The sequence below is a fragment of the Garra rufa genome, chromosome 4, assembly GCF_049309525.1.
Source record: "Garra rufa chromosome 4, GarRuf1.0, whole genome shotgun sequence".
Classification (NCBI taxonomy): domain Eukaryota; kingdom Metazoa; phylum Chordata; class Actinopteri; order Cypriniformes; family Cyprinidae; genus Garra; species Garra rufa.
The window spans coordinates 57,676,365-57,696,576 of NC_133364.1; the positions used below are offsets into that span (position 1 = coordinate 57,676,365).

A 20,212-nucleotide genomic window follows, 5' to 3' on the forward strand; every position below is an offset into this window, starting at 1 on the left:
GTCTTTAAAACAGACAACATAAAATAAATAAGCCATTTTACTTTTTTTCCCGGTACTTTAGCCTACTTTGTGCAATAACGAATACATTAATTTCAGTGGAAAAATAAGTCCAAAACTCTCTATTTTAACATTTTGAGGGTTCTAAAATCTTTTGCTTTTTTTTTTTTTTTGAAATTCTTATGTGTTTTAATTTTTCTGATAATGAAAAAGCATAAACATTTATTTATTTTTAATCAAATGAAAAATAAACCCTTTTAATTTTTGTCAAACAAACAGAAATTTACTGTTAAAATCAATGCGTGGAAGAAAAATTATATTCAGTTTAAAACGTTTAAATAATAATTAAGTGGTTAATCTTGTTGATATGTTTTTTTTATCATATATATTGTTTTATGTAAATTATTTAAATAGGAATATATAAACACCTACATTATACTGTACAAAAGTAATACAGGACTAATATTGTTCTGTTACATGTTAAACCGTACTTTTATTTTGACAGGTTGCAGTGAAGTTTCTGTGTGTATATGATGCTAGTTTTCTCAAATGAAACGGTAAAAGTGAAACTCAAAGCAGCGATTTGGCGATTGAGTTTATCTGTTCATGTGAGATCCAAATGCCAAAAATTAGCGGGAGCGTCACGTGTGCTTCAGTCTGTATGTAGTAAAGAAATAAAACGCGTCTCCTTCATTCATAGAAGCAAACGGAACATGCAGGATTCATATTAAAACGGTCTTTTTGCATTTCAGTTTTCACAGACACTAGTCCATATCGCGATTTGAATTAAGTGACAGACCAACTTTTGATTTATTAATCCAAAAATCGACGAATTACGTGGCATTCCGCGCTATAGTAGATTAGGTTTTTATGAATGGAGTCCGCGATCCAGTCCGTGTTTTCGTGGAGGAGACATTGTAAACGCATGACCATGAAGAGACAAAAATGACATGCCTTAGTGTGTAAATAAGATAAATAACATAAGGCTATTTAGTATGTTTAATAAAAGAACTATGTATAGACCTGTTCTATAGGAAAGATAACCTTAAATGACTTCTATTGTGATCTGGCGCTATATCGAAAATAAAATGAACTTGACGTTCAAGGGGGGCGGGGGGGGCCGTTGGGGGGATAGATAAAATCGCAGCCTTGTGCGGTTTAGAAATCGCATGTGCTTAAATCGCGATTTTTTTGCGATTGCGATTAATTGCACAGCCCTAGTATGTAAGCTTAAACTGAGGTGCTGCATTAAATACATGAGTGCTATTTGTTGGCTGCAGTTTTATTTTATTTATATTTATACATTTTTAATTATGTATATTCAGTGTTATGATCTGCATCAAACTGTTACTGTCCACACAAAACATCATCCCATCAGTATTATCTCATTACTGCTCAATGTTTCTATGGTATTAATAATAATAAAAATTAATAAAATGTCTTCTGTGAATAGTGTTTCAGGATGTTAGTAACGTTAGATGTTAGATGTTTAGTAACGAAACGCAATATGTGACGGTCGGTATTGTTTTTTGGTCGGTGTTGAATCTGTGGCGCACCACCAGAGATTCATCTATGTGTGGAAAACTAGGGATGGGGCCGATCCGATCCAGTATCGGTATCGGGTTCCGATACCAGCTTAATTAATGGATCGGAAATTTCCGATCCAACCTAGAGAAATTTCCGATCCAGAGTTATGTCTACGAACAGTGCTGTCTGCTGAAATGACTTCACAAGTGATCCCGGGCTAGGTGACGTGTCTGTGCTCCAATGAGACACTGAGAGAGATGACATGCCTCCTTTCAGGAAATCTTCAGTTTGCAGGTAGCAGTTTAGCATTGAGCGTCATACATGTCCGCTGTGTGGAAATACTTTACGGTCGGAAACGCCGCAAAGACAGCAACGTGCAATGTTTGCAAAGCCGTTGTTCCGAGAGGTGGCACCTCGTGGATTTATTTAGTAGATTAACTGTTAAATATTACACATCATAGAGTAAAAGTTTATAATTTGTAGACTTCGTGCGTGTTATTTTCTGTTTTTAACGTTGCCGCACACACCTGAAGCGAGCACGCGCACAGAGAGAGAGAGAGAGAGAGAGACGTGATTCAAACTGCGCGATTCACAGACTGATTACTCTTTAACGTCTCTTGAACAGAAACATTCATACAAAGTTATGTTTAAATACCCGTTGTTTTATTCTGGTAACACCGTCGGTTATGTCTTCAGTGAACCGAAACAGCTGAGAAGGAGATGCGTGCCAGTATTACGTACATTAGGCCTTAAAGAGACAGCATCCTATAAATACCTGCAGTGAGAAGCACTAGTTATTTATCAATGAATTATTAAATTTCTGCACCTGAATACTAGTATTATTGATTTTATTAGTAACTTTATGTTGTATTCATCTACACTTGTCATTTGTGTTAGTGTTCTTGTTTTGTTACTTATTATATTAGTTCAGCTAGTTTTTGCTGTGGATTAGAAGTACTTAAAGTAAGCATTCAGTAATTAATAAACAACAAACTTTTTTTTGTTTTGTTTGTTTTTTGCTGATCCGAAAAGTGCACTTATTGCACTTTCATTCAAAATGTTTAACATTTGAAAACCTTATTTTGTTGCTGCTACACAAGCAAGAATTTACTGAATTTATGTTGATCAGATGCACATTGTTCTATTTATAGTGTGAATATTTATTTTTTATTTCAAATATTTGAAAACCTTTTTGTTTTATGCAACAAGAGTGTATATTGCACTAGTATCTAGTAACCCTGTCTTGAAATTTAAATAAATATCAATTTAAACCCTTAAAGTTGCATATTTGTTTTCAGGATGGGATTTCTGCCATTTTCTAACCTCATACTTACCTCAAGTTGCTTTTTGGGAGATACTTAGACTTGCTTGTAGAGAAGTTTGTTACAGCCTCATAAAATCAACAATAATGATAATAGTCATAGTGATATAAAAGCAAATAGAGCTCTGGTATCGGAATAGTATCGGTATCGGCAGATATCCAAATTCAGGTATCGGAATCGGATCGGAAGTGAAAAAATGTGGATCGGTGCATCCCTATGGAAAACACTGTAATATCCAAATATATATTAATTTATATATATTAGCAGTGTTGGGAAGGTTACTTTGGAAATGTAATAGGTTACAGATTACAAGTTACTTGATTTAAAATGTAATAAGTAGTGTAACTTTTCGATTACTTTATAAAAGTAATGTAACTTATTACTTTTAATTACTTTTCGATTACTTTTCTAAATTTTGAATATTTTCAACTGTTATTCATTTTGAATTTAAATGAGGCAGAGTTAATCTTACAGTAGCACTCAACATTGATCATTGTCAAACCTTAAAAATCTTTCATCACTTGAATACAGTAAGGGATAATATACATCTTTACTTTGCGGTAACACAAAATACTGATCTGAGGGAAATATTTGAACGCAAAGCTTCCATGAAGAAATCAGTTGCTAGCAAACGGCAAGTTCATTAGACATTTTAGGTATACAGTGCAGTCTTACCAGTTTTATTACACAACATTTAACCACATAAATAATTAAGGAATTAGTAATATTTTGTTAGTTATCATATCTTCCATTACAGTGTACAAAAAAAATGCCAGCAGCTGCGTTTGTATGAAACAAATTGACAGAATTAAGAAATTGTCCACATAATATTGAATTAAGCTTTAATAACTTGTTAGCTAACCAAACACAAAGCTTCCGGCAAGAAAAATTATCAAGCATATAGCACTGACTGAAGTTGCCCTGAATGTCGTGAGTGACCAATCAGAATTAAGCATTCCACAATACCGTGTAATAATTTAATTTAAAGCACAGACACTAAAGTATGTCGGAACACGATCATAACATAAATATCATCATAAGAAATTGTTTAATAGCTGTGATACTGGGTTTGAAATTAAATGTTTGCATATTTATGACAGGAAACACAGCATCTAACAATGCCTTGAAAAAAACAATCTTAAAAAATAAAGTTTATTTATAAACGCAAATAGGAAAGTTTAGAGTTATCGAATAAGCATGTGTCCTATTCTGTGTCCTAAACTCCTGAAACATTGGTGTCTCATTTTAGAGCAGTCAATACAATATTGAAGAAGTCAATTAAATCCGTAAGTGGGGGTGAGTGTGTGAAAAAATTCAAATGTAATCCCCTTTGTAATTGCTGGCATTTTTCAGAAGTAACTGTAATTTAATTACACATTTTTTTTAGTAACTGTAACTAATTACAGTTACATTTATTTTGTAATTAAATTAGGTAATTTAGTTACATGTAACTAGTTACTTCCCAACACTGTATATTAGGTTGTACGTTTTCATGAAGTAAAACATTAACTGCCTTCCGCTGTCAAAAGTAGTCCCTAGCTGCTAAAGCTGTGTTTACGTTGCTAAGGGTGGTTGCTAAGGAGGTTCAATGATACACAGAACGTTGAGTGAAGCGGTCATAGCAGTGCTGTATCATGAATAAAACACAGCTGCTGACCAATCAGAATTGAGGAATGGAACTAACCGTTTTATAATTAAGCAATAAGGTACGAGAGGCCGTGCTGTATCATGAATAAATCACGGCTAAAGGGCGTTGTTAGGCACGACGCGAAGCGGAGTGCCTGCAACCCCTTCAGCCGTGATTTATTCATGATACAGCACAGCCTCAAGTACCTTATTGCTTTTATAAAACGGTTACCACACAATAAAAATATTAAAATCAAAAATATATATTAATTTATATATATTACGTTGTACGTTTTCATAAAGTAAAATCATTAACTGCCTTCCGCTGTAAAAAGTAGTCCCTAACTGCTGCAGCTGTGTTTACGTTGCTAAGGGTGGTTGCTAAGGGGGTTCAATGATACACAAAACCATTGAGTGAAGCGGTCATAGCAGTGCCGTATCATGAATACGACACAGCTGCTGACCAATCAGAATTGAGGAATGGAACTAACCGTTTTATAAATAAACTTAACATAAACTGCCGATGAAAAATTATTCTACACATTCATTAATCTTAGGTTATTCCAATATTTAATAACAAATTGTTAAAATCAAAAGTTGCAGCTGTTATTTAAAGAGCTAACATGAGAGTTGTGTTATTTTAACAAAGATTAATAACTTATGTAGCAAATGTAGCTATTGCTCATTGTGAATATGAATGCATTAACTAATCGTAATTAATAATCGCAATTACAATTTCAAGGGAATAATCGAAAATTATGATTTTAGTCATAATAGTGCAGCCCTATCTCAAATGACACATTAATACAACTCTCCGACTGTTAATAAACATGTTGACTCTCATAAATGACTCTTTGTCTCCTCATTTATCACTTTAACTCCTGATAGCTTTAGCTCACATGCTAACTAGTTTAACACAGGCGGTATGCGAACGGCCTACTCAAATTAGCTTTGTAACGAATCATTTCAAAATGATATTAGATCAAATATATGAACATTCACTCACCAGAGCAAAACAGATTTATATATCGTCACAAAGAAGATTAATCTCAGGCTTCAACACTGGGATCTGCTCCAATCACACTTCTCTGTTTTTCATGTCACTCTTCTCTCTTTCTCTCCGATGAAAACACTTCAGGATGATGCCTCAATTCTTTAAGTTCAGTTTTTCAAGCGCACTCAGTCACATTTCTGGTTAGAATAATGTTTAAAGCAGTGAGTGTCTGGAGAAACAGTCTCGTATAATCTTGTCTTTCTCCCTGTGTTCGCACTGAAAGCAGCAGCAGCGCCGGCGCGACATGTGGGCGGGGCTTATGAATGCGCTGCTACCATTGGCTCCAAGAGATGTCTGTCACTGAAGTGAAGAGTGATTCTTTGTTCTTCTGAAACAGAGCCATAATGAAAGAGAGTTGTGACCACTGATCTATAATAGATTATATTATCATTATATAGATCAGTGGGTGCGACACGCTTTGATCTCACCGCCACGCGGTCACGTGGTTCATGGAGCTCTCAATAGTTCCAAACAACTCCGTGCTGTCAATGTGTTTGAATGAGTTTAATCAGGATAGACCGAAGTTTTACTTTATTTGCAGCAATTTCAAGTAATTATTAACACATAATGTGCATTGATTGTGTATTGAAAATTTCTCTGAATACGCTTTACAATCGCATTTTATTCTGGGCAGTGATAAAGAGACATAATTAATATGTTCTCATACTTTTTGGCAGTCAAATGTGACCAAACAACTTAAGTGTAACTTTTATTCAATTAAATAATTGTAATATATAGTTCAGTTCTATTTAGTTAATATTTTGAGGAGTTTTTTTAGTAATTTTTAAATAATATGTGAAATAATGATCCTGACGATTTAAAAGATAACATTTTCTAATATAGTATTTTATATTAAAGTTAGTATGATATTTAAGGTAAAATACATTTGAATGTGTATTTGGACATGATCAAACACTCTTTTTTTAATATCTTTTGATTTAACGATTTAATGTTAAATAAGAAAAAAAGTAATTTATTCGTGTTATTTTATGATATTCAAATATACAACATGGCAATTGGCATTTGACAATAGAATGGAATTTGACAATTCAATAGAAAAGATGAAAATAGTGTTTAAAAAACACAAGTCAACCAATTGCATTCAGCATACATTTTTTAATCGTATTTCTTGAATGCAGTCTTACTGAAACTCATTCAATCTCCTACAGTGAGAGAAAGATTGCAGAAAGACTGAAAACGTAAAAATATGACAATTAGTGTCTGGTTATGGTTGCTATTATGGTGTTTCTCACGTTATCTAACTGCACAGTTTAACTGTTACTTTATAAACACACTTCATTAAATACCACTACTGGCCAGTTTTTCCAAGAGGTCAACTGATGCGTTAAAATGTAAAGAAATGCAGTAATTTCTTCAATTTACCAGCAACTGTGCTTGAGAAGCGCTGAAATGAATGGGCTTCTATGGAGGAACTATTGGTTGTTTGTAACTATTGGCCGCTCCATCACACGCTTTACTTCCGCATTCCTCAGTTCCTATGAAGCCTATGGGAGTGTCGTAACTCTGTTTCTCTATGGCTCTGTTCTGAAATTTTCTCCCTTTTTTCCTCTTTTCTCAGCTTTCTCCAACTTTTCTTATATTTTAAATTATTCCTATTCTCTTTACTAGTAGCCTGGATTACTCGGGTTACACGTTTGTTACTGGATGAAACCTGTCTGATTCGGGTGGATTACAAATGGCTTTTTTTAATTCTATGTGCAAGAACTTTGCTGATTGTTTTGATGTCTACGTTGATGAGAGATAAAGGACGGAAGGGTTGGATCTTTATTAGGTTTGGGGATGAGTGAAATAGTGTTCATATCTACTGGTAATCTTGAGTTTTCTTTTATTTCTGTTATTGCTCTGATGAATAATGGGCATAAAATGGACCAGAACCATGAATAATGGCATAAAATGATTCCATCGGGTCCTGCTGCTTTATTAGGCATTGGATTCAGGCGACATGTTATTTTTCTATGATTGGTTTGTCCAGTGCACTGATTTGTTCTGTGCTAAGTTTTCGGGGTTGAATATTATTAAAAAGAAGTTTCAAAATGTAGTATTTATTTTTGGTGGAGAGTTGGAAGGCTTCCCTGCTGAGTCCTTAAGTCCTAATTAACAACTTTTTGACAATTTATTAACTGCTTAGGGCACAGAAAATCTGAAAATTACATAAATTAAGTGCTTTAAACCAGGCTTTATTGGATATTAATTGCATTCATATCCAAAATTTCTTAAAATGTTAACAAATACATGAAGCACACATACACACATTGGGTTTCCATGTTTTATAAGGACCTACCACTGAATAATGTATAAATTAAACTGTATATCCTGTCTCCACTAAACCTAACTCTAAGACTATCCCTATCTGATGTATTTAACGTGAACTAATAAGTATTTGTATGCTTTTCATTTTGACATCATTATGCAAATTCATTTAAGTGGTTTTGTTTAACTTTGGACATAGGCTTCATGTTTTAAGAAATGACCAATACAGGTTGGTTTTAAGCACTTAATTAATGACATTTTTGATATACCATGACTTAATCTAAAGTGAGAACTATTTGCGGTTGTTTACAAAGCATGATCTAACTCTTTATATATGAACTAATTAAAGAATAAAGAAACTGCTACTTACATTGACAATGAATGAAGAGTCTGGATAGTCTGTTAATGTCTGTTAACAACAGTTTATAAACTATTGATTAACTATAGTTTGCAAATAATTTGTAAATACTTTATAACTTTATAATTATGTTATTTATTTTAAAGTGTTACCACTTGACCCCTTAAAGTAACCTATTAGGTAAACACAAATGTCACAGAAACTCCAAGGTATGAGAAATGTCTCGGGGTTTAGCTCATAACTCATCTGCATTTGTGCTCAACTGCAGCAAATCATTCATGAATCAAACTGATCCAGTTCAGCTCACTGACTCAATGATCTGGACACAGTCTTTGTCAAGTTGTCAATGCACTGAATCTGTTCCACTTAAATGAGGAAAGAACCAAGACAAATATGATCCTCAAAGCTGAGGATTTACTGATGAAGTGGAAATAAAGTATTGTAATAATCAAATCCACAAGAAGAGGAAACATGTTTTTAAATGAACATGAAACAGTTCTTTAAAACAAACTGTTCAAAGAAGTCATTAAGGAAGTTTGGGTATTATTTAATTCTCATATCTGGAAAACTGCATCACAAAATTTCAGTTTTTCAGGATGTTTGGGAACTCTTGACTGTTTTCTCATCAGGTTTTTGAGTAGGCATTGCCTGCCTTGTGTTCTTGGAGAGAATGCCACTGATACAATCATACTACAATATAGACGGGAAATATCTGCTAGTGATAGTTATGAAGCACTTATGCATCCACATATTTGATCATAGTGATTCAGTGAATGTGAATGTCAAACCTCAGTATGTTTAGTCGACAGTGTAGAGAAGGCTGACTATAATCAGCTTGCTTAGATAAGGGAGATAAGCCTATACTTGTCACCTGAATTATAAAAGTTCCTCTGGTCTTCAATGATGCAAAAAGAAGGCTTGAGCAAAACACTCAATATCTGAGAGAACAGAGCCAATTCATAAGAGAACAAAATATTTACAAGCACACAGTATAGATAGGAAAATGGAGGAGCGCTGTGAGCTGGTGATGGGGGTTGCTGAGAGGGACACCTCAGTCGATGAGGACAGAGAGACAGTGGCTCTAGCTGTAAGAGATATTATTATACTGCACTTATGTTTTTATTTATTTACTGCACTATACACCTATAAAATGCCTTTAAAAGCATGTTTCAAAATTAAATAGCTAGTTATGTAGCCTTCTTAAGACTCATATCCAGATCAGCCTGCATCAGTTAACTGTGTTGTATCCTACTAAAAGTAGACAAATTCTATAACATTTTTAGGCCTATATTTACAATTTCAAATGTATATTTCTATTATCCAGTGCTACATCCAAACCAGAAGTAGCCCTCATCTGTTTTATGATATATGGAGCATATTTGCCATGTCAAATGTGGGACAAGTTAGGCTGACATACTGATTAGCCAAAGCTCACTGTGTTGTATATTTGCCAAAACTATCCCAGAAACATGTTAATACACCTGGGCCACATTTCCTGAAACATATGTGGACCACATTTGGTTTACACCCTGATTAGTCTTTGTCGATTGTGCCACATTTTTGCCAAAGGTGGCCCACATCCGGATGCTATCTGGGAATGTTGTCTCTTGTTCTGGCATTGCATTGACAGCAGATTGTTGACAAAAATCAATGGCCATTTATTGTGGTAGCATTTTGTTAATTATTTTATGGAAAACCAGTTACCTCAGTATCTCCAGCTGACAGTTTGGACTCTTCAGTCCTTCAGAAAGAAGCTTCACTCCAGAATCCTGCAGGTCATTGTTAGTCAGGTCCAGATCTCTCAGGGGGCAGTTTGAGGACTGTAGAGCTGAAGACAAACTCTCACAGGACTGAGCAGTGAGTTCACATCCACACAGTCTGTGAAGAGAACAAAACAAACAGCCATATTAATGTCAATTTATCAGATAGAGATCAGCCCGACACAAAATTTGTAAACTTTTTTAAAGACATCGTCAATGAAATATAGGCAAAGCAGTATTTTATTCAACTGAAAAACACAAAATGCAAAAAAATAAAATAAAATGTAGGTATCATTTTGATCTTCATCAATCTTCATTGGTTTCAAGATTCAATTTAATTTTAATTTTAATTTTCAATAGTACTGCACATGGCTACATTTTCATATTTGTTTTATATCAAATTTAATTTGGGCCAACTTTACTTTATTTTTTAAATTATGTAAGCAAGGTACTTTTTAAAACAATTACTTATTTAAAATAAGTTTTCTTCAGGTATCCGAAAGTTTACAGACAATAGTTTTTCTTTTTTCCTTGGCATTACTGCCATTTTATTATTACTGATGAGATCATAGTAAGGGAACTTTAACAGGCTGCATTCAAACTAATGCACAGCAGTGGCGAGATAATAGATCTGATGCATCTGATGCACAGATCTATTTCAATATATCAGATGTTTTGTCCTGCTCTGAAAACATAACTGACTGTATGTACAGTTTCGTTTGAAACTATTCCAAAATGCAAGGGCATTTAACCGCGTCCGCTTTAGGGACGAGCTTTAGGACGAACAAACACAAAGCGCACGTGAGTCTGTCAGTGCAACAGTTTCTTGCGTTCCAGACGGCAGAAATGAACGCATATCTGAAGTAAAACACGGCGGATGGAAGCACACTGTCAAGCAATGCGCACGTGTCTCACAGTGCAGATTCTGTGCGCTGTAGCCAGCCGCGTCTCTAGCGCGCACACGTGCTATATGCAGAAAAAAAAAGCTCAGAATCGATTCTGAAATATTAGGAATCGATTCAGAATCGTTGAAGAGAGAATCGCGATGCATCGATGCATCGATTTTTTCTCCCACCCCTATATATAGATATAAATATATATATTAGTGGTGGGCCGTTATCGGCGTTAACGTGCTGCGTTAACGTGAGACTCATATCGTGCGATAAAAAAAATATCGTCGTTAATCTATTCTCAAAGTTGGGTTGGGACCTGGGTCTAAACTACGCAAGATATGATGACTTTCACTTTGATATTTGAGCGCGGATGACGTATATCTAGTCGAATTGCACTGTAGGGGGCGAGAACGAGTCTTCAACTTCTGTGAAATTACCACATCAAATGAGACGTGCAAACATGGATGCAGTTATGAAGCCGCTTCAGAGCAGGTGCGTTGCTAGACCCTTTTTACTGGGGCACGTGCCCCCGTGAAAAACTGTTGTGCCCCAGTAAAATTTCAAATTTGAGTTATAATTTACTTTGATAATCCCGAAATAAAGACATTAAACTATATGCAACAACTGAATTGACGCTTCTAAGAGCAACGCAGTTTAATGGAAGACTGTGCACGCAGAAATCCAGAAGTACTTGGTTACACAAGTTTGTATAGGTAATTATGTTGTAAATGCAATTGTCAAGCAGTTTGTGATGCATTTTGGAAACAGGAGATGAGCGCCTGGTCTAATGCGCCACCTGGCCCGTTCTCAAAGACTTACTTTAATCATTATTTGGATAGCACACATATTCTGAATGCCTTCAGCAGAATTCAAATTAGCCATTTTAATCTAGATTAATCTAGATTAATTCCAAGATTTAATCTAGATTAAAAAAAAAATCTATGCCCACCCCTAATATATATATATATATATATATATATAAATATAGAATCTGAATGAATGATTCAATGATGAATACTTTTCTTAAATGTGCAGTTGTGGCCACCTCCTGGAGGAAGAGGTTAAGTGTTATAATACATACGTGTTAAGATACTTTAGTTTTGATCGCTACTGTAGACAATAAGTGTTTATATCCAAACTATAAACTTTTATCCCAGTACTTGTTACGTAAATGTCTGTAACACAGAAATAATGATGACTATGTGGTCAAACAGACAGTTTGTGTTGCTCTTTCTGGATCAGCAGCAGCATGAATGCAGATCTGAATGTCTTTAACACCTGTTCTTAGTATAAAAATACTGCATGTTATTTAAATGAATATTTTAATAAATAATTTGAGTCTGCGTCGATAGCCTTGTGGTTAGTGCACCAACATATAGCGCAACTGTGCTCACGGCGACCTGAGTTCGATTTCCGCCTGGAGGACCTTTGCCAATCCTGCTCCCCTCTCTCTGTCCATTGATTTCCTGTCATCTCTCTACTGTCCTGTCCATTTAAGCCATAAAAGCCCAAAAAATATAACTAAAAAAAGGAAAAAAAATTGAATGTTCTCAATCTATAAAACTAAAAGAAAAAGTGCCAGTCATGCAACAGGTTGCAGTTACATGTATAAATAGGTCATAGGTCACAACCACAAAACCATTAAAATGTAAAGTTTAATAATAATTAATTATTTAGTTGTCTATTTCTGCATGTTTCTTTATGTAAATGTGTTATGATGCGTGTGTGCTGAGTCTCATTCAAACGCTGCAGCGGCGGGAGTAACCATGGGAACAAGGCAGAAACACACCAACTGACAGGCTGCAACACCCGTCTCTCGCTGCTGTTTTCACCGTTTTTAGGTCAGTTTAGTCCCTAAATTCACACAAATATTACATAAAACCGCTCTTGACACTTTTCTTACTTGTAACTGACGTTTCTGTTGAATATTTACTTTATAGAAATAGTTAAGTGACTTCGAATAAGTCCATTAGCATATCAACTCTTATTCAGACCAGGCAACGTTAGGCCAACTCTGTATATTGAGCTCTTATTCATGAAAGTTTTGACTTTTATTCACATATTTATGTGTAGATGGGAGGTTTTGATAGCTTTGTAAAGGTTTTGCCGGCAATTACTCAGTTTTTTTAGCTCAAAGATGTTTGCTAAACTGAGCTCAAATGAACTGAATCTAGTTAACTTCAAAGTTCAAACGTGATTAAATCTTTCATGATGACAATATTATTGATAAAAACTGTTTTGTGGTTTGAGGGGTAAATCTTCAACAGATGAGAAGCTCAAAGATATCTGAATTTCTGAAGGGAGCTGCTGACAGAGATGTAAACATGGGTAAGCTAAGAAAGCACATGAAGTTATTTAGAGAAGGTTTTGACATCCAACACATGAGTGACTAAATGTGTTCAAATGTGTCTTATTTCTGTGATCAAATCTGAATTTTCAGCATCATTAGGCCAGTCTTAGGTGTCACATTATTATTCAGAAATATCTCATTTGCTGCTCAAGAAATATTTCTTAATCATGTTTTGTGTTTGTTTTTCCTCAAGATTTGTTGATGAATATAAAGTTTAGAATGAACTGTGTATTTGAAACAAAAATATTTACTCTCACTTCTCATCAACTGAATGCATTCTTGAATGCATGAATCCTGAAAAAAAATCAGTTTATACTAAAATATTTATCAGCATAGCCTGTTTTTTTTTTTTACATTTATAGTAATCAGAAATGTTTCTTGAGCAGCAAATCAACATATCAGAATTAATTTTGCAGGATCATGTGACACTGAAGACGTGATCACAGGAATCAATTATATTTTAACATTCAAATAAAAAAATGTTCCCTTGTAATATAATTTCAGAATGTTATTGTTTTCCTACTGTTGTTGTTGTTGTTGTTGTTTTTGTTGTTTTTTACAATAAATAGAGCTGTGGTGAGTATAAGAGACTTCTTTAAAAGATGCACAAATTCTACCAAAGAGTATAGAATACCAAGAGGCGAAACTCTGTTGCTGTTTTGGTAACAGCCACTAGGTGTCGCTTCGGTAGCGCGGCCGCCATTTTGGAGTGAAAATTCCAACCAGACAACAGCACAGAAGCAGACAGAATGACAACGAAATAGAAGTCAAAGTGGAAATAAAAGAAGGCAATGACTGCAGGGAGGTAGTGTGTGACCTTAAAAAGTCAGTCTACACTGTTAGATTTATTTTACGGATCAGAATTCATCATATCTTACTCTTACGCACCCAAAATTTTCACAGCCAGTTCAGAAGTGCAATAGACAATTTCTCAAATTAAGTCTTCAGTAAATGTAATGACTACTACAGTAAAAGTTGTATTGTATTATTATGTTTTATGTTATCAATTGTGGAATCCAACCATTACATTTGAGGCAGCCTGCTGTATTTTTATTTTATGCAACTTAATGCATTTACTATTACTATTATTATTTACTATTATAGGTCTGAAATATATATTGTATTTATACATTATATTGTACGTGTTAAACCCATGGATCACACGACAGATATCGATGATCTTACAGAACATAATGTATTGCTGTGTCTTTCATAAATTAATAATTAAATAATTTCGGAGTTTTTAGTCATGCTTTAACGGACATTAATATAAGATAATACTGCAAAAACAGTTTACTGTTAAGCTGATATATTCCTGTCGTATATTTACTGTCTAACATTCCCAATTTTCTGATGTATGTCCTTAATTTAATTATACATGTTGGTATTAGTTCAATGTTTATAATGCTAGAGCAAAGATTTTGCCAAAAATAAATGCAATACAAAGTCTGTTTTTGATAATAAACAGATAATTAACAGAATTAGCCTAATATAATACAAAAATTCTTAAGAAATAAACTGAAAGGAGTAAAAAAAAAATATATTTGATTCAGGTTGTGTATTTCAGCTTTAAAGTATTTTTTTTAAAACAAAGCAGCTGATATTTGCCATAGCGACAGCATGGAGGTAGTGGACTGCCGACTCCGAGTGGCTTTCACTCCAAAATGGCGAAGCGTTGGGCTGCGGCTGGGCACCGCTGTTGCAATGGAACGTTCTATTGACTTTCACTTCTTGTCAGTATAAGTTCTTTGATTCTGACTCCAGTTTTTGAACAGTTGTGTAAATTACAGTTTAGATGTTCCTCCTATTTCAATAATACTGTGGCATACATAGTCCATTCCATAGAGACTGTGTCTGTTCCCTGAATACTAAAGACAAATAATATGCTGGCTAAGGGATTTAGGATAAAATCAGATTGTGATTTAACCAAATAAGAGCAAAGTAAGGTAATTAATGTCACCAAACTCTGAACTATTGATAGTACACAGGATATCGAAGTCCAGTAAAGTTTTTAGCAATAATATGAACATTATCTATGTTAATCCTTCTTCTGTTTTCCTGTTTCTATCTCTCAGGTTGTCCGTCCCAGTGTTACTACAGTTTGGACCCAGCCTCACTTCAGATGTTGACAACACTCATTAAGACTCCAGATGAGACCAACTATAGATGGACATACAAACTTGATAAATATTATGTAATATAATCATCACCTTAAAGCAAGTTTGGTGATTTTCAACCTGCTTTGTGATGGTAATATATGTGAACAAACAATGTTTAATCTTTCTTTTAGTTCCATGAGATATCTCTATTTATTTGTCAGCCAAGTAATGCTTTGCATCATCTGAATATTGTTCATTTACATATTACAGATTTTGTGAGAATACAAAGTGGATTTAAATTCACCAGACGTACCCTTTAATGTTTGTCTGTTTAACGGAGCATGACTTTGAACACATAACTTGAGTTATCTTATAGTTATTAAAACCAGTCTTAAATGATTAGTTCACTTTCAGAACAAAAGGTAATGTAGTCACCCACTTTTCATCCATGATGTTCATCTCTTTCTTTCTTTAGTCATAAAGAAATTATATTTTTGAGGAGAACATTTCAGGAATTATCTCTAAGTTTGAACTTCCAAAATGCAGTTTAATGAAGCTTGCTCTGCCTGAACTGTTTATTCCGGTTCATAACAGTTAGGGTATGTCAAAAAAACTGCCATCTCATTTTCTTCTCCAACTTCAAAATCATCCTACATGGCTGTTTTATCATCTTTTTTATCATTGTTGGGCGCTGCCAATATTCAGATTGCAGATATTCGTGCAATAAGTTGTTAGTAAAGTTAGTTAGTAAACAAAGTTTAACGTAAGTCTGTGTTTCCAGAAATCTGTTTGCATTAAATGTGACAATGCTTGATGTAAAACATGACTAAATATTAATTGTGAACTGTTTTATGTTTACAGTTTGACCTCACGAATGCACATATGTACACTATTCTAACTACAAGTAAAACAACAACAACAACCAAAATGTGTACCGTTTGAGTTCTGCACTAGTGGAATAAAACACAATCAAGATCCAAGTTAATGTTATCATTTCACGGGTAACAATCATCTTTGCATGTTCACTTTGTAAACACTGGGTTGGTACTTCTACTGTGATGCAGGACCATTGTGAAGTTGGACTTTCGCTCCGCCTCCCTCACATCCCAGCACCAGTAGGAAAGTCCACAACACCAAACCCCTGACGCCGATTGGTTGGAACACTGAGTACGTTTACATGGACAACAATATTCCGATTTTAATGCGATTAAGACAATACTCTGATTAAGAAGCAACCATGTAAACTGAGATTTTTGATTAATTTAATCCGACTAAAGTCATAATCGAAGTAAACACAAATCGAATTAAGACAGGTGGAGTATTCCTATTTTAGTCGCATTATGGAAGACATGTACACACCTTAATCACACTATTACCCTTGTGTAGGACTTTTCGCCACATTTTGCGACAGGATACACAGTAATGCTGCGTTCCAGGCAGGTTTTTGAGCTCGTACATCACGTCTTCAAACCACGACTCAGGACTTTAGCATTTCAAGCAAGTCACGCCAAACATTTATTATTTTTATATTATTAATAATTTGACTGCAACGTTATATTGTCCTAAACTCTATTTTCCCACCGTGTGCCACTTGCATAAACACCGCACCCCTACAGGCTTTATTGTTGTTTCGCGGGCTATGTCACGTCAGAACTCGGAACTGGGAGTACGTCGATCTAGTACGAGTTCGCGGATGGGAATTCACGGGTTTGAGTGCCTTTCCAGTGCACTTTCACAGGTAGAAGTTATGGAAAAACACGGGTAACGTGTTGCCTGGAACGCTGCATAACGTTCTCAGTTGGTTGCACATGCATATGCTTTGGTTTCATTTTTATTTATTTATTTTTTTGCTACAACATGGGATTAATCATGTTTGTCTGTTATCATAATTTATAGTTTTATGAAAACGTATTTAACATTCAACCCGTTCTTTTTCATTAGTATTATTTGTGATTTTAATTTTGTGAACGGGATTTCCGCTATTGGAATGTCTTAGGATGCTTTTCACTTTTACTTTCGAATTCATGATCTTGGTTTTGCTCACATATATAGGCTACACCTATCAATTTTAAGATTAAAACAAATTCTTAAAAGATGGATTTGTTATTTAAACAGCATAACAACAATAAAATAAAACTAGCTTATGTAGCATTTATTAACAAAAACTAATAAGACGAGGAATGGACTCCATCGCATGCTGTGTTATATGCCGACTAAACAATTTATTACAGGGTGCGCAAACACTGTGCAATCAAATTAATTAATAAAAAATATAAATGAAAGCCTCCAAAGCGTAATGTGAGGTAAACGGCAAAAAAAACTGAGTGGCTCTGAAACGCTCGCTGTATGGAGCAGACGCTTTGGAGCAGCACAGCATGCACTCACACAAATGCGACCACGGCAAATTTTAACTCACACATTCTAAAATATTTGTTGCATATGTCCAGTGCCACTTCAAGCTTTTTGTAAAATTAAAACCGAAACATCCAAAAGTCTATAAGGAAGATGAACTGATAGTGTCGCGTGTGGACCCAATGATGTGTGTCATTAATCGATCTATGTACTATAACATGTAAAACGGGAACATGAAAGGAATATTCTAAAAGCCACTCATGTAAACAGCTTAATCATATTATTGTCTTATTCAGAATAAGGTCATTAATTAGATTACTGGTGTCCATGTAAACGTAGTCACTGTTTGATTATCTGTGGAGTAGTTGATAGCGCCGATTGTTTTTTGGCATATCTCGGACCCTAGGCTGACCAGAGAGACGCGTTTTTTTCACAGACAATTTATGGGGCAGGCAGCGAGCAGATCGTGAAAAAGGTCAGCTGAAATTGACACTTTATGTTTTAGGCTAGAAATCGCTGATACAACCTTTAACAGGTATTATTTCCCTTTGATTTTAGAAATAAATTATGGTTAGGGTTAGGTTTAGGGGCAGGGATTGGGTTAAGTCTACATTTTTGGACACTAATGTTGATCCAGGATCAACAAAAATCCAGGAACATGTCTTACTTGGCAAAATCACGGCGACCGTTGTACTACGAAGTACACACTATTTAATTTGACCAGTGTTTCTATATTTTATTGATTGTATTTTATTCTTATAATTAACAGACTGCAACTATTGCAATGCTGTGTGTGCGTGAGGTGCCAGCGCAATCAAATAGCGGAACAACTCCATCATTTTTGGTCTTACAGATAATTTAAAACTGCAGTGTGTTTACTTTTATTTCTGTCATCTCGGTTTCCATTGCGTGAACTTTCGTAGAGTGCCGCTCCACACAAAAATTAACCAAGCAGCATGTCACTCAGTCTTTTCCTTTAGTTTTGAAAATCTGTTAATTAGGCTATTTAAGTCAAATTGATTTTTGAATATTTGTTCATTTTATATTTTATATTTTGTCTGTGCTCGTTCGCTGCATTTTTTTCTTTTTTTCCTGCTCCGCAGCTCTGTTCATTAGTTTAGTGTTAGTGGCACCAGTCCAGCTGTTTGCAGGAGTTACTCGTGTTATTTCTCCATAACGGGAGTGTGTTCATCTCACAAATGTAGAATCCGTCTCTGCATTCATCTCAAACATCGGATTCCAGCAACAGGAAGACAAACTATTTTACCTGTGGATTTTTTTTTAATTGACAAATTAATTTTGAGTTAAAATATGTTGACGTAACTTGCTTTACTGAGATTGTAACGAGTTATATTATTACCTAAACTGGATTAGTAATGCGTTATATTACTGCTTTACAGAAAAGTACAAAAAGTAATAAACTACTGTAATATATTACTTTTGAAATGCGTTACTCCCAGCACTGGTTGTGAGATGTGTGGTTGTGTATTAAGATTCACTGTTCGTTAATAAAGACATCCGTGCCGCGTTTTGACTTTGAAACGTACAGCTTGCATATTTATTAAATGACATCATTGCCTTTTTGAAGATTTATCCAAACCTATCGCGATCGACTTTCCGTCTCTTAAACTTATACGTTAATCAAGATTGTCTCATAACATTTTACATGTTTATAACTTTTAATGGACTTGCATTTGATACAAATAAATTGAGGAGTTTTAAGGACCTGCAGAAGTCCTCTACTTCACAATAGAGTCTGGGAACGTGACGTCAGCAACGCAATGCATGTTGGGAATTTAGGTAACGGAGCTGCGGCGAACACTGTGTTTGATTGTGATCGTGAAGTTTTAGTCTACTTTATTCTGCATAAATAATAATTTTTGGTGAACTATTGTTGTGTTGTTAATTGCCACAGTCTCACCGATTACCAGCATGTACGCCGACTGTCAAATGTTTGATTTTCCAGCTTTCCAGCTTGGACAATCACCTTGGATCCCAAGTGTCCGAGTTAACAAAACGGCGTTGCATAGCGTGGGTACAAGCAGTTAGACGGAAAAGCATTAGTTGACTAATATGTGCCCCAGCGTTGTTATGAAACCATGAATTAAGAAATTAATGCTGTCAAATCAGTTGCTCTCAAGGAATGTCATCCAACATAAACTTTTCTGTGTAAATATGTTCATGTATTGCGTGTATTTATATGTATATACACATGTACATTTATAAAAATTTAAATTATTTATATATACACTAGTTAACATTTGAAGTGGATCGAAAGCTTTCATCAAAGTTGTCATAATAAAATCATGTCTTAGGACTTTAACTTTTTTGATCCACTTCGAATGTTGACTACTAATATATGTATGTATATATATATATATATATATATGTATCTATATATATATATAGATATAACACGTATAAAATATACACATGTATGTGTACTTATACATAGACAAACAATGTTTTACAGCCTTCAGTTATGCCGCGTTTCAGGCAACCCGTTAACTGTGTTTTTCCAGCCTTCTACCGGTGAAAGTGCAAAGGAGCGGCAGTCAAACCTGTGATTTCCCATCTGTGAACTCGTACTAACGTAAGATCAA

At 34.8% G+C, this 20,212-nt stretch overlaps 1 protein-coding gene across 1 annotated transcript in view; it reads right to left on the bottom strand.

Annotated features, from left to right (window-relative positions):
* LOC141333051 (protein NLRC3-like) overlaps positions 1–20,212 on the bottom strand; it is a 355,331-nt gene that overhangs the window by 32,792 nt on the left and 302,327 nt on the right. Inside the window, exon 5 of the mRNA XM_073837995.1 lies at positions 9,860–10,033. Within this exon, the coding sequence (XP_073694096.1) occupies positions 9,860–10,033 (174 nt within the window). The remainder of the gene's footprint in view (positions 1–9,859; positions 10,034–20,212) is intronic.